This window comes from Prionailurus viverrinus, chromosome B2 (genome assembly GCF_022837055.1).
Source record: "Prionailurus viverrinus isolate Anna chromosome B2, UM_Priviv_1.0, whole genome shotgun sequence".
Taxonomy (NCBI): domain Eukaryota; kingdom Metazoa; phylum Chordata; class Mammalia; order Carnivora; family Felidae; genus Prionailurus; species Prionailurus viverrinus.
Window position 1 is genome coordinate 44,512,980 of NC_062565.1, and position 15,701 is coordinate 44,528,680.

General features: G+C 40.3%; 1 protein-coding gene across 6 annotated transcripts in view; it reads left to right on the forward strand.

Annotated features, from left to right (window-relative positions):
- The window catches only part of SLC25A27 (solute carrier family 25 member 27), a 29,105-nt gene extending 20,620 nt beyond the window's left edge, over nucleotides 1-8,485 (forward strand). For 2 of the 6 annotated variants that reach the window (XM_047860275.1, XM_047860274.1), the window contains exons 7-8: nucleotides 323-415; nucleotides 1,047-2,288. In XM_047860275.1, coding sequence (XP_047716231.1) covers nucleotides 323-415; nucleotides 1,047-1,338 — 385 coding nt within the window. In that variant the 3' untranslated portion in view covers nucleotides 1,339-2,288. Of the gene's footprint in view, nucleotides 1-322; nucleotides 416-666; nucleotides 733-1,046; nucleotides 2,289-6,668 lie in introns of those variants that run through there. The other 4 variants (XR_007152441.1, XM_047860277.1, XM_047860276.1 and 1 more) reach the window with 4 other exon arrangements.
- Nucleotides 8,486-15,701: the final 7,216 nt, after the last annotated feature.

A 15,701-nucleotide genomic window follows, 5' to 3' on the forward strand; every position in this document is an offset into this window, starting at 1 on the left:
AATTATTCATTTCCTCTCTGCCTCTTCCCAACTAAGTGCCTCAGGGACAGGACCGGGTGTGTCTTCCCCACTGCCTAGAAGAGTGCCTGCCACCAGCAGGTGTTCCGTGTATACTTGTTGACTGGACATTATTTTTAGTTTTTCTTTTTTCTACCTCTTTAGTGAATTCATTAAGCATTGACTTTAAGGTAAACGAAGATCATTATGAAGAATAATACAATGACACATACATTCTTTCTGTCTACATATCAAATTTCCCTTTCTCAAAATTTAGAAACCCCTATGTTTATTATCTTTCAAATTCATTTCTTTGTATTTACAGTTTATGTTCTGGCCTGGTAGCTTCTATTCTGGGAACACCTGCTGATGTCATCAAAAGCCGAATAATGAATCAACCACGAGATAAACAAGGAAGGTAGATAGAAAGTCTTCACTATTCACGTGTTCGAATGTCTGTAATAATAATGTTTCTTTAAGATGTTTCCCTGCATTTATTCTTGTTAGAAATGAATACGTGTGTTCGTGTGTTCAACCAGCAAACTGTTTGTATGTAATTACTTGCTCTTTGTCTGATGGAAAAATACTGTGCATTTGAGGCTATAAACTAATTTAATGATCATATTATTTAGACACAAGGTATTTATTGTGATTTTATTGTTTTCAAAGAGTTTATGAAAATATACTCTGCTGAGAATTTACAGAGCACTTTCTTCAGAAGCTTATGACTTACAGGTAACACGGAGAATTTGATTTGATATAAAACACTATATTCTCTCTGGAAGAGATCAGGTAGAGCGAATTCTAAGTATAAGACTAAGGGTGGGATGAATCAGAAGAGTCAGCCTTAGACATCTAAAGAAAATACCTTTAAACTCAAAAGAGGTGATTTATATATACTGAACTACAAATATTATTTGTTCTAAGCTAGCAGAAAATATTTAAGTTTCATTAGAGTACGTTTGCTTAGACTATTTTTTATTTACGTTTTCTTTACACATCCATTTACACACAAGAAATTTAGTAGAACTGTCTTCTTTCCTTTTTAGGGGACTTTTGTATAAATCATCAACTGACTGCTTGATTCAGGCTGTTCAAGGAGAAGGATTCATGAGTCTATATAAAGGCTTTTTACCGTCTTGGCTGAGAATGGTAACGTCAGGTTTTTCCTTTGTTTTTGTTTTCTTTGTACTTAAATTGCTTTTAATCTGTAAATATGTTCCCCTTTCTCTTTTGGTTTTTAGCATGGCTCTGCCCCTAAACCACAATTCTTTCTCTTTTTTATATCTTTTTTTGTTTTCTTTTTACCTCTTCTCAGAGTCCTGTTACCTTTCTTGGTAGAATAAAGTAAAATAATTCAGTTACATCCAGAAATAAATAAGTTGATATTCTGTTGTTATAAAGCCAGAGGAGAGGGTTTTTCTGCAATTTAAAAACCTTTAGTGGTCTATTTAGTCAAAGTACTGTAGTTTGGGACAGGTATAAAGATTTTATGCTAGAGACCATTCCTATGGAAATGTTACTGTTTCAAACAAATTTTTGTTACTTTGATGGCAAATGTTGCATTATCCATTAATACTTATCACCACAAAGCTCTGCTTCGTAAGAAAGCCTTATGTCATTTTTATTAGGTCTGGATGTTATTTTTTATGGAGGTGAACAAAGATGTAGTGTGAGACTTATTCAAGTAACAACATATATAATAAACACAGGGTACTCAAGGACTTTGTAAGTTGGAACATATTTGAAAGACTGAGTCGTGCATTTAGAAATTCAAACAATCAATACTTTACACAATATGATAATATTTATTGAGCACCTACTCCATGCAAAGCCCTGTACTCAATGCCTGGTTTGGGGGGATGAACAGAAGAGTCTCACCCCCTGCTCTAGTGCCAGAGCTGCTGGTTTGATAAGGCCAAACACTGAATAAAAAACTGGAAGTGATGAGTGGTAGAGGAAAAGTGCAAGGTGCTATGGCAAGATATAGCAAGGGCATACAGCCTAGGCCTGGAGATTAAGAATACCTCCATGGACAATGGACTTCAGAATTGAGTTTTGAAGAATGGGTAGGACTTAGCCAGGTAAAAAAGAGCAGAAAAAACATTCTAGGTAGAGGGAATCATTGGAATGGACAGAGAACATGAGGAGTTCGAGGAACTGAAGGAAACCCAGCCGGCCGAGGCATGAAGACATGGAGGAGAGAGGTACAAGGTGAGGCCAGAGAGAGGCAGAGATCAGTGTGGGAAGAGTCATAGGACCCATAAGAGTGAGGGGCACCGGCTTGATGATACGTGTATTTTTTTTTTTCAACGTTTATTTATTTTTGGGACAGAGAGACAGAGCTTGAACGGGGGAGGGGCAGAGAGAGAGGGAGACACAGAATGGGAAACAGGCTCCAGGCTCTGAGCCATCAGCCCAGAGCCTGACGCGGGGCTCGAACTCACGGACCGCGAGATCATGACCTGGCTGAAGTCGGACGCTTAACCGACTGCGCCACCCAGGCGCCCCGTCGTGTATTTTTAAAAAGATCATTCCGGGGCGCCTGGGTGGCACAGTCGGTTAAGCGTCCGACTTCAGCCAGGTCATGATCTCGCGGTCCGTGAGTTCGAGCCCCGCGTCAGGCTCTGGGCTGATGGCTCAGAGCCTGGAGCCTGTTTCCCATTCTGTGTCTCCCTCTCTCTCTGCCCCTCCCCCATTCATGCTCTGTCTCTCTCTGTCCCAAAAATAAATAAACGTTGAAAAAAAAAATAAAAATAAAAAATAAATAAAATAAATAAATAAATAAATAAATAAATAAATAGATCATTCCAGCTGCCATGTGGATTAGAGAAAGGCCAGGAACAGTAGTAGATGAGACATAATGATAGTGTGGACTAGAGTACCACAATGGGGAAAGAAAAAGATAGATCTACAAAATAATTTAGGAGAAAGCAAGGAGCTGGAAGCATGACAAGCATGACTGGATGAGGAGGGGAAAATGGTCAAAGAAGGCAAGAAATGCTGGGTTTCATTCCCGGATTCCCAACCTGAGCAACGGATGATGTAATATCCTAACACGGAGATCATTTGTAGGGATGATTTCATGGTAGAATCACAAGTTTAGCTCTAGATTTGTTAAGTTTTGAATACTCATAGGACATCTAAGAACAGAGGTCTAGATAACTAGCTTCGTATATTGATCTGGATCTTACAGAAAATATGGGGATGGAGATTTAGAGGGGAGCACTGTCTACATATAGATGGGAATTGAAGCTCTGAGAATAAGTGACATCACCAAGCAATAGTAGGTATCTATTAACATAGATTTAATAGCCAAAGCCCTGGGCAATAGCTGGTCCAAAAGTGTACCCAAGTGTAAAACCTTATTTTGATTGTCTAGATTATATCTTGAAATTATCTCAAATCTATGGATGTTTCTTAACGGAAAGGAGGATTTTGATTTGGCCTGCCATGAACCAGGCACTATCGTAAGTGCTGGTAGCCCTAGGGAATAAGTTTTTTGCCTGAGAGGAGCTTATAATGTGATGGAAAATGTAGACATGTAAATAGTGAAAATTACAGAAATAATAAAGTTAACATTATTAAATCACTTGGTAAGAGCACCAACACCGTGCTCATCATTTTCACGGATGAAGTCACTGAACTCTCCCAACAATCTCTTCAGTAGGTTATTGTGATTTCTCTCTTAGAGAGGAGTAACAAAAGCTTAGAGTATAAAGAACTCAGCCAGGCTAGGTAGTTATCAATTAGTGGCATCAGGGAGGCAAACCCAGCAAGTCTGACTCCAGAGGACATGGTCTTACTAAGCAGTTTGTATTACTGCTCTACTAGTGGTATAAACAAAATGTGTTGGGAACACGGGTAGTGAAGTAAACATGGCTCTGACTGGGAAGGCACAAAAGTCTTCTACAGAGGCACGTTTGATCCGAGCTTTGAAAGATCAGTAGGCATTTATCAAGAAAAGCAGTATGAGCCTAGGGAACAACTCATGCGTGGACCCAGTAGGTTGGGGCAACTGCAGAAAATTCGGTGTAGCTGGAGAATAGGTCCTCAGGGGAGACGTGGTGGGACAGAATTCTAGAGAAATATCTATGGACTGGGTTATAAAAGGACCTTACTGGGGTCAGTTTGCTGGTTTAGGTAAAACCCCGGAGCAAGCAAGCAGCTGTTTAATCATGGGAGGAAAGTACTCAGGTTTGTTTGAGGACAGGACTACTTTGGCAGCAATATAGAAGATACATTTAAAGCCAGGACCCAAGAAAGGAAGTTTTATCCGCACTCTATCCTGGAGATGATTGTAAAAATGGAGCAAAGATATATTCTAGAGACATATACGGTTAACTCCACAGGACTTAACTGACTCTATGTAAAAGGTGAGGAGGGAACAAAGGAAATGGAACTTTTGTATGTCTAGTGTGGGAGACTGTGAGGATGGTGAGGCCATTGGTGAAAAAATCAGGGGCAGGAGGTGTGAGGGCAGGGAGAATATCCAAGTCCAAAGGAATACCGAGACCACTGAATCTGACCCATTCTCTTTATGCGTGAGACTCAGGGAATATAAATGAGAAAAAAAGAGTACTTCACATAGGACAGGCACTGTGCGAAGTCTTTGAGAACCTAGTAAAACAGGTGGTGTTATCCTCATTTTTCAGATGAGAAAAACATGGCTCAAAGGATGAGACACTTGCCCAAGTTCATTTAGCTGGTATGTGGCAGAGCTGGGAACTAGCTGTGGGTCTATTCAGCTCTGAAGCCATGCTCCTAGCTCATACAGTGTAGTGAATCTCTCAAGATCCTGCAGGTAGCTATGGAAGTCGTCTGGGAAAAGAGTGCGTGCTGATAGAGAGATGTTCCCCAAACAGCTGGCTAACCAGCAGAGATCTCCAGGGTGGCACTGCCTTGTTGGTCTGCCACAGTGCAGGACCCTGAGCTTAGAAACCTGACTCATGAAACCTGCAAGTAAATTGGCCTTGCAAATACAGATTCACTTCGACCGTACTCGTTGAAACTGACGATCAGACCACGGCACTGGCCCCTTCACACTGAGAAACACACTTGGCAAGTGATCCAGGCGCTGAAGTCCTTTGGACAGTGTGCTTCCTAAATTCAAGCTGTACGTGAAGGCAGGTTACAATCAGGAGGCTGCTTGCTGCACACAGAAAGATAACAGGAAGAGCTTATTTGTAATCTTAGTATTTAAGAATATCATCCCAAGAGCCCTTATGTGTTCAGCCCCACAGTGAAAGGCATGGAGAAGGACTCTTTTGAGCAGTCACAGCAATAGCCAGACCAGAGCAGACCACATGGGTTCATATTCACTTGGATTCTTTACGGCAGTATAACTATACTGGTGAAGAAAAACCAAGTGCACATGCACCACCTACATGTGATCCTGCGCAGACGCTCCAAGGATCCCATCTATGTAGTACCCCTGTTAGTGGCTGTATGCTCTCCCTGTCCAACTCCCATTCAGAGGCCAGCTAAACTCAAGCCCAGTCCCTTCCACTACGTGAAAGCAGTATGGCCTTGCTTTGCTCAATCCCTAATTAATATTTCTTTCATTCGCATACAGAAGTCTGATTACCAGAACAGTAAGGAATGATTATATAGTCCAGTCTTAACCAAGACCTCTAATTCCTTGATCTGATTGCAATTATATCCGTGGCTCACTTGATTTTTGTTGTCACAAGAATATGATATCGTCATGGCTTCACCTTCTTTATTTTGTGTCCGTCTTGACACATTTAACTAATCAAGATGTGTTCTCCTAAACCCACCAGTAAAGTCTCCGTCTCCTATAACATACTCCGTATTTCTAAACACGTTACCTAAATATTGCTTCACAAAGTGTCTAACCAAATGCATTTTATAGTCTAATTGCTCAGGCTTCTATTTTGATTCTAGTGTGATAGTTTTTCTCTGATCTATATTACCTATAACCTATGAACCAAGCCATACAGGAACTGGATCCAAGATACTCTTTCCCTGACGATTCCTTCCAGTGTTTCCTCTGTGATTTCCTTCCACGTTTATATCTTCTATTGTTGAATAACCCCCTTCCCTTTAATTCCTTTTGACACAGTTATATCAAGATAAGCATGTCTCCCTGAGCTGGAAGCTCTTTTTTCTCTTTAATGGGAATTTTTCTGTCCACTTTGTGAGAGATCAGGTGTTGAGTTTATGGTTTACATCTCAGGGGCTAATCTTCTGTCTTCAGTTTCAAGTTCTTAAATGTCTCCTTGTCCATCTCCACACAGAAAGTACACACAGAAGAGCCCAGCCTAGAATTCAGGCATGGCGAGTCCTAGCCTTTTAGCTAGTAATGGTTCAGTGAAAAGAACCCTAGAATGGAAGCCAGAAGCCTGTAGTCTAGCTCTATCATATGTTAATAGGTATTCGATTGCCAAGCCTCAGTGCCCTCATCTGTAAAATAGGGGTGTCAGTACCTTTCCTTTCTATTGTAAATTGTTCAGAGAAATCTATGAAAAATAAGATATGAACATGTTTCGTCAATTATAAAGTGCTCTTTAAAGGTGAAATACCAAAATATTTGTTTGCAGCCTAAGTGGATTCAAAATGACTTGGTCATTCAAAGATGTATATGCGTATATGTAGAATATTCATAATCGCTTTGAAATATGCACTAACTTCTTTGGTTAATCTTTCAGACCCCTTGGTCACTGGTGTTCTGGCTTACTTATGAAAAAATCAGAGAGATGAGTGGAGTCAGTCCATTTTAAGCCCTTAAAGATGCAGCCCTTAAAGATACAGTGTTCAGTATCATTGAAATATGGGCACCTACAACACACACCCCTATTATTTCTACCTCTTTAGGAAGACACTGTACTCCACAGAGACTGTGATTTATAGGGGGCAGCACTTTATTTTTCTCTGGAAACCCAAGTTCTCTTTGACTCCCCTTTTTGTTCAAAAGCAATCTGGTTGGATTACACAAGGCCACCCAGTGAGACCCAGCACAGAATTTTCAAGAAGATTGAATCCTGAGCACTTCCCTTGGGCCAGAAGATTTGACCTTTGAGATGCTATTCTGTGCTGAGAAGCCTACTTAGAAAAGTGCCACAAGGGGGCATCTCAGACCTGAAGTAGACAATAGGAATGTGGAAGAATACATACATACTTAGTGATTAAGAAATACATTGAAACTGTTGTATTTTCAGCTGAAACTCGGGGATTCATTGTTGTTGTTAACATGCACATACTGTAAATTAAAGGGAGGTGACTGAAAATTCATGAATAAACATTTTGAGTCTCCCTAGTGGTGACGGAAGTTGATGTACCTTTTCTTGCCAAGAGGACCAAAAAACGTCAATTTGACATGATGTTTGGATTTCAAGGAAAGAAGCTCCCTTCTGTCTGTGTCCCGTCTTTAGTTAGATCTGTGTTACTGGTCAGCACTCCACTGCACACGCTTAGGACTTCCTGCCAGCCACAGACCGAGTCTTGATGAAAGCAGAGAAGAGTGTTTGCTTCATTACATATGCCATTGCGACCAGAGTTTGCTGCTTGCTCCTGAGAATCTCGATATATAAGAACATGCAACTTGTTTGATTAACGCTTAAGCGGACAGCTTAAGTTGCTTGAGTTGCTTAAGCTTAAGTTGCTTTTCATAAAGCAACTTGTTATTATCATTATCAGCCTTTGAATTTTAAACTGTGGCATTTTAAAAGCAAGGCTGAGATGATGTCAGCCACTTTTGACAAGCATCCTTTCTTATCTTCCCTTCCTTAACACTAAGGGCCCGAAGGAGAGATAACTAAGGAATCATACTGAAGCCGTCTCTGGCCTGAACCTTACTCCATTTTGACAAAGCTTCCTGCCTAGTGAGAAGTATAAATTGCCTGTGATATATGGTTATGTCTCTAATTATCAGATCAAACCCTTTTTCTTACTTTAGAAAGGTGAGAGATTTCTTCAGATTGACCTGTATACCACCTGCTCCCACACCCACAGACAGTGGGCATTTCTGGATAGATGGATACAGTTGTAGGTAGAGGCTATAACTCTCAACATAGGAAAACTCAAAACGCTTAGACCCAAGAAAGACAGTGGAGTTGAACAGACAGAATTTGTTGTCCATGGGTGTCATCACCCATGGACATGGGTGATGTTGAACCACAAAAAAAAAAGTTTACAAGTGCTCTGTGGTTGCACTAATGTATAATCACTGCCATTTAAAAGAGGATGTATACTTTAAATATATATTTTAATGTGATGTATGATTATGCAGTGGCTTATTGTTTTTCTATGAAATTTTCAGATTGTGGAGTTTAATCAGAATCTGTTGGTGGTCTACTTTTCCATTGCATCTGTCAATCTGTGTGAATTGAGTTGTTAAATATATTTAAAATAATATTGTGTTCTTAAATTCCCAAGTGTTCTGCATTGGGACCACTTTGGGGGACTCTTGGGTTTTCATGTTTTATAACTTTTAAAATTAAGTAAAGACTGGATCAAAATATGCAAACTGGACCATGAAAAGTTTGTTTAGCTTTATTCTTTGAGGGGCTTGGGGGTAAAAACACTGCTTAAGTACTGAGTACTATTCCTTGATCTCTGGATTCAACATGAATAATTGGAATTTTTAAACCTGAAGACTCCTTGGGATTATCTGGTTTAACGTTCTTATTTTACATGTTGTGAAACAGAGGGCCAGAGAAGTAGAGATGTTCATGCTCATAGGTCACTTGATGGCAGAGCCTGGATAAAAATACAGATCTCCAGGGGCTCCTGGGTGGCGCAGTCGGTTGAGCGTCCGACTTCAGCCAGGTCACGATCTTGCGGTCCGTGAGTTCGAGCCCCGTGTCAGGCTCTGGGCTGATGGCTCAGAGCCTGGAGCCTGTTTCCGATTCTGTGTCTCCCTCTCTCTCTGCCCCTCCCCCGTTCATGCTCTGTCTCTCTCTGTCCCAAAAATAAATAATAAAAACGTTGAAAAAAAAATTAAAAAAAAAATACAGATCTCCTAATTATTATTATAATTGGCAGTTATTATATTCTAATTAGGTATACAGCAAATGCCTTATGTTATCTTCACAACAACCCAGTCCAGTGCTCTTGAATCTTCTAAAAGTAGATTTTTCTTTACGGCATTTTTTTTTTTTTTTGTCTCGTACATTTTAAATAAATTTGAATGGTCTTTAATCCAACTTTTAGAATGGAGTCGCCATGCCTTATCTCGAGCATTAAGACCCTCCATAATCTGACCAAATCCTTTATATCCAACACATATGTCTCTTCCCATTTCATACTTTTCCAGTGAAGTCATTTTCATTAATGTATCTTGGAATTTCACTTTATTTTTACCAACTTGAAATCATCTTGATCTGCTTCAAAATAATCCACAGTAAATAAAAAGGAATTAAAATTTCAGTAAAGATGTAACCATTTCAATCTCACTTTCTTCTACTACTGTATGTAGTATTTATCTTCAGTATTGATAATAACTAACATTTAAGTTTGTTTTGCTTCTAGCTTCCGCATTTTTCTCTTCCCAAATGATTTTCTCTCATTGAAAAATATATAGCGATTGTTACATACAATTCTTTGTTCTTTATACATATAAGTGAATTAGCATATATATCTAAATAGAGATAACATTACTGAAATTTGCTTTCAGTAAGGAATAAAGTATCTATCAAGTGCTCCAAATCCTATTTGATTATAAGCCACTAGTGGTGGGACCATGTCTTATTTTTATATACGTCTTTATGCTCATTGGCAGCATTTCTTTGCTGTGAGGTACTCAACAATTTTTTTTTACAGCTACAGATAATATAAATCAATTAATTTTGTCTTCCTTATTTTAAGAATGTCTATCATAAGACTAGTCTGAAATTTCTTTCACTTCGCTAAGAAAAAAAGGAAAATTCAGGGAGATTTTAAATGTAAAAAAATGCTATTCTGCCATCATCTTCAATTTTTTAACCACAACATTTATTTACAGCCAAAATAGTTATACATGTTCTTCTCTGTTTGTGAAAACAGATTACCTCCACTGGAAAAAAAATGTGTATTTTAATATATGAGGGTTAAAAATTGGGTGGGAGGAGGGAAGTATTCAATTCTCTTCTCCTCAGTTAAACTAGGATTCTTTAAAAATGATTACCAAACAAATATATGTTATTATTAAATGCCAGGTGATGTGGAGGAATGATTGAGCTTGAATTCTAAAGACCTTTATCCAACTCAGGTTCTACTTATGACAAAGTAGTATAACTAGATTAAGTCCTTTCACCTCTCTTGATTTCCATGCCTTTATAAGATGAAGTGCTGGAACTCTAGAATCTTCTAGAATCTTAACTTGCACATACTTGAGGGGGGCCATTATACTGATGTCATGTGGAAAAAAAAAACGAGATTAAAAATTTGTTGGGATTTGCTTTTTCCTGAATTTGATTAACTTCTCATATTTCAAGCTTGGTTAAGGTTTACCCAGACCTTAAAGTACAATACAAATTTTTATATAGATGGCCTGCGTCACGGGAAAATCCTCCCTCACAGAGTGGCAGACTCTTCTTCCTTTAAGCAATTCTGGACACGTCACTCTACGTTCTTCTTCAGCTGCTCCTCATACACACATAATAAAGGCACAAATCTTTAATACCACGTCCGAGCCCCTCTCAATCTGACTCCAAGCCATTTTCCTAACCTTTGCATTTCACCGCATACCTGCACTCCACCTTCTTGCAAAGGCATTCCTCCACGTCTTTCTCTGGAGCTGTTCTTCACTTGGCTGCTTCTCATGCCACGTTCCCACTGTGTGCTCCCATCACCACTGCCCATTCATCCTCATGTGGGGGTTAAAGCCTACTTTAATATCTAGAATGACCTCCGGAGACTTCCACATTTGCAACACCTCTGTGCTCCCATTGCCTCCCCTCCTAAGAACACATGACTGTGTATATGGATTTATGCCTGCTTCCCCCGTACAGAATGAACTGCTTGCAAGCAAGGACCATGTAATACATCTCCGTTTCTCTTAAAACTCCAAATAGAAGCCACTCAGAAGGTATTTGTTGCATTCAGAGAATTTTTGGGGGGTGGAGAGAGAAAAACATTTATGCACACACAGGATTCTTTAAAAACGATTCCCCCCAAAATATATATGATTACTAAATGCCAGGTCGTGTGGAGGAATGATTGAGCATGAATTCTAAAGACCTTATATCCATAAAAACTCATGTGTTGTTTTCCTCCTACCTTCAGAATAATTGTGTTGGGTCAGTTAACACTTGATTTCATGAGATTCTTCACCAAACTGTTTAGCTGCACTTTCAAAAGGTCGTGTGTTTTTGAACATGCGTAATTATTACAATGTTTACGAAGTAGTCATCAGTTTAATAGCTATTCCACAAAACTCTAGGGTTTAACACAAAGTATTTGGTGAGTTAATAGTTAATAACGGGACACGTTTATATTATTCACTTTAGAGTGTGTATGGAAATTACATCACTATTTTGGCCCTCGTTGGTGCCATACAAATGCACATTTACCCGCTCAAGTGTTTTATTATTTCTGAATTTTGAGGAATACGTGATTATTTTTCTCTCCCCATACTTTACCCCCAACAGGCTGCTGTGATTGTCAACAGCAGCAGGAGCCACTTTGAAGGTTTGATAAAAGCAGATGAAGAGGCTTAAAGATGTCTGTTTGCTGAAAATATCTGGTAACAAACAGGAATCTATGTGAGTAAATATAGCGCATTATTCTGATTTTTTAAATAAATGTTTTAAAAACGCCTGATGGGTTGTAAAAGGTTTTGTTGTGTCCTGGTGCGGCTTTGCCCTGGTGTTATTTTTAAATGATGATAATAAATTTAGAGATGATTTTTAAGTCTTAATCTGTACTTTCCACAACTGAAATAAAAACAGGCTTAATTTAGATGTCAGCTTTGAAATGTTAGCAAAAAGGATGCTCATACCTTGTCACTACAAGCTTGTTAATTTATAATAAATCCCGCTCTGCCATTGACCCAGTTTTCCTATTAATTCGGTTCTGCTGGGACTAGAAAGGATATCTAATAAATTACAGTGATGGACATGATCACTGGCTGAGGACCGAAGAGGAAAATAACACTGGAATTCCTTGAAACATTGGAGAATCAGCTCTCCTTTTTAAATACCATATTTTACTTTGATTTCAAAATACTATTCCCTCCTGCTGCTTCCTATTTTGCAGTCTCTATTGGCTATTTCTTTGCTGCACAGTAATTAAATTTTGGTTCTTTAGGGTTCTGTTCTTGGCCCTCTTGCCAATTGTCACTCTCTCTGTCTCTCGGGAGAGTCCTGCAGTTCTGTGACTCCAGCTACTACACTTAGGCTGGGAATTCGTGAACGTTTACCATTACTCAAGAAACGGCAGATGCTCCCATCATCTGTCTTCCTGGTTCTTACTCGTTCTCAAGTTTTGATCGTGTTGCCTCAGTTGCCAACTATATACCTCCTCCAGGAGGGCCACAGTCCTTGTGAGCTGAACTTTCCCAATATTACAACAGTACTTTTTGTACACATCCTTCCTCCCTGTCCTTTAAAACCTGGTCCTGCTCCAGGATTCTCTGTGGCACTACAAACTCACCAACACAACCAAGAAACCTCAGGACAGCCCTGACTTTTTTTTTTTTTATTATTCCTGTCCCAAATGCTTAAATCTATGTATAAACAAAGACCACTACAGACCAACGTCTTTTATGAACATAGGTGCAAAATTCATGAGGACCACTTCATACCCATGAGGATGGCTGTTAAAAACAGCAACAGAAAATAACAAGTGCTGGTGAGAACGTGGGGAAACGTGGCTGATGAGAATGTAAAACTATGCAAAACAGTGTAGAGGTTCCTCAAAAAAAAAAAAAAAAACTGAACATAGCATTATCGTATGACCCAGCAATCCGGGTCTAGGTCCCTACCCCAAAGAATTGAAATCAGGGACTTGAACAGCTACTTGCACACCAATGTCCAGAGCAGCAGTTTTCACAGAGCCAAAAGGTGGAAACCCAGATGTCTGCTGACGATGTATGAAGGGATAAACAAAATGGTGTGTGTGTGTGTGTGTGTGTGTGTGTGTGCGCGCGCACACACACACACAATGTAATATTACTCCACCTTAAAAAGCAGGGGAATTCTGAGACATGCTGCAACACGGATGAATCTTGAAAACATGGTGCCGAGTGAAGTACGCCAGGCAGAAACGGGCACAGACCGTATGATCCTACTTATGCGAGATAACCCGGGGTAACCAAATTCATAGAAAGGAGAATCGTGGTTACTAATGGGCTGGAATGGGAGAGAATGAGAAGTCTGTGTTTAATGGCTACAGAGTTTGGGATGAGGAAAACGTTCTGGAGATGGATGGTGGTAGCAGGAGCTTAATCCTCACGGCACAGTGGTCTGATTTTTGAAGCTCCCTGTCCAGCAGCAGAGCAATGCAGGGCAAATAAAGCTACCTCCCCCAGACACAGAAGAGGGGGGACACTGGGAACATCTGGGAGGATGGGAGGAACAGGTTCTCAGCCCATTATAGCCACATGATATGCCCTGACATTCAGGAGTCAAGGCACTGAGCCATGCAAGGAGGTTAGGAGACAAGTTCAACAGAAGACAGAAGTCATTTCCACTATCTACAGCCCTGTGGTCTCTGTAAGGGTTTGGTTATACTGCTTGAGCTGAAACAGAGAATTGAAACCTCCATTATTCCGTGGGATGATCAAACAATTCCAGATGATAATAAGACCATTTTATAATGAACTCCTTCCTTCCACCATAAAGGACACAGTGCCAGATAATCTGCTTATTCTCTTGTTCAACATTTATTGCGTGCTAACTAAAAGTCCAGTACTGTGCTAGGCACTGAGAATATAAAAAATGAGAGGAGTTCTTGCCTTTAAGAAGTTCATACCGGGGTAAAAAGGAAAAACAGTAAACAATTGCATGGTGTGACATCATATGTCACAAAAATTAAATGTAACAGAGGGGGCGGGGGGCTAGCCAGTTCTGCCTGGGTGAATAGTAGAGTCATGAAGAAGAGACATTTGAGCTACATCTTGCTATATTTTTTTAACGTTTATTTTTGAGGAGAGAGAGAGCACACACGGGGGCAGGGGCAGAGAGACAGAGACACAGAATCTGAAGCAGGCTCCAGGCTCTGAGCTGTCAGCACAGAGCCTGACGTGGGGCTGGAAGCACAAACTGGGAGATCATGACCTGAGCCGAAGTCGGAAGCTTAACCGACTGAACCACCCAGGTACCCCTAGATCTTGCTAGATGTTTTTAAATCAAATGTTTTTCTTCCATCATGAATATAAAACATTACAGAAAAATTGGAAACTGAAACTGAATTGTCAAGGAATGTTTATCAGATAAAAATCTAACTTCTTAAGGAAACCAAATGATTCTTGTATTTATTCATCCAGCAAGTACTTACTGTGTCAGCCCCATGTTAGGTCCCAGGAATGCAACCAACAGTTATTGCCACAAGGAGTGTTTAAGTTGGTGGGATGCCAAAGTGCTCAAAGCCAACCGCAACACAATGTGAAAGTGCCATTAATACGTATGGGGGGAGGGGCACCTTGGTGGCTCAGTCGGTTAAGTGTCCGACTTCAGCTCAGGTCATGATCTCATGGTTGGTGGGTTCAAGCCCCATGTCGGACTCTGTGCTGACAGCTCAGAGCCTGGAGCCTGCTTCAGATTCTGTATCTCCTTCTTTCTCTGAATCTCTCTCTCTCTCTCAAAAATAAAAATAGACATTAAAAAAAAAATTTAAAAAAAACGTATGGGGGGAGAAGGCTGGGGGGATACTCAGTCCCTAGTCCCCTCAGACTGGGGGTCCCCTCAGTCCCTAGTGCCTCTTGATCCCAGGGTTATGAGTTGAAGCCCCGCCTAGAGCTTACTTTAAAAAAATAAATATTTAAAAAAAAAAAAACTTGAAAGAAGTAAGCATGGGAGGTTTCGGCAGAAGGAGGTTACTTCTAACCCGGATAGATTGAAAACGCTGAGATTTAGTGGCCCAGGATTGTATTAAGAACTGTTTTGATTTTATTTACATTGTATTTGATGGTATTTCTTTTTCTTTTTTCTTGTTTTAATTTTTTTTCATGTTTATTTTTTGAAATAGAGAGAGAGCAGGGGAGGGGCAGAGAGAGAGAGAGAGAGAGAGAGAGAGAGAGAGAAGCACAAAGTCTGAAGCAGGTGCAGGCTCTGAGCTGTCAGCACACAGCTGGGAGGGATGGGAGAACCCACAAACCGTGAGATCATGACCTGGGTGAAGACCCACCCTTAACCGACTGAGCCACCCAGGCGCCCCTTGATGATATTTCAAAATGTGAAGGAGTGACACGAGAAACTCCCACGAACGTGACTGGCTTTGCGAATGAACAAAAATCTATTCTAGGCATATGTCTGGGAGCTACATACAGACCCCCCCCCCACCACCCTGCACTTTCCCCTTCCACTCCCTCCCCCTACAGTCTTCTAAGGGTTCTCTTGCTAAGATTTCAATGAGGGAACAGAACAAGAGGACAGCCAAGAGGTCCCCTGCCGTAGTAGATACAGCAAGATACCAAGGCGTGTTTCTTCCGTTCCTCCAGACCTCCTTTTGTTAAGTCCGGTTCTGCGCTAGCCCTGTGAGTAAAAGAATAAATGCCTGCAAAACCGAGAAGCCAGAATTAGGCCAAAAAAGCAGAGCAAGTC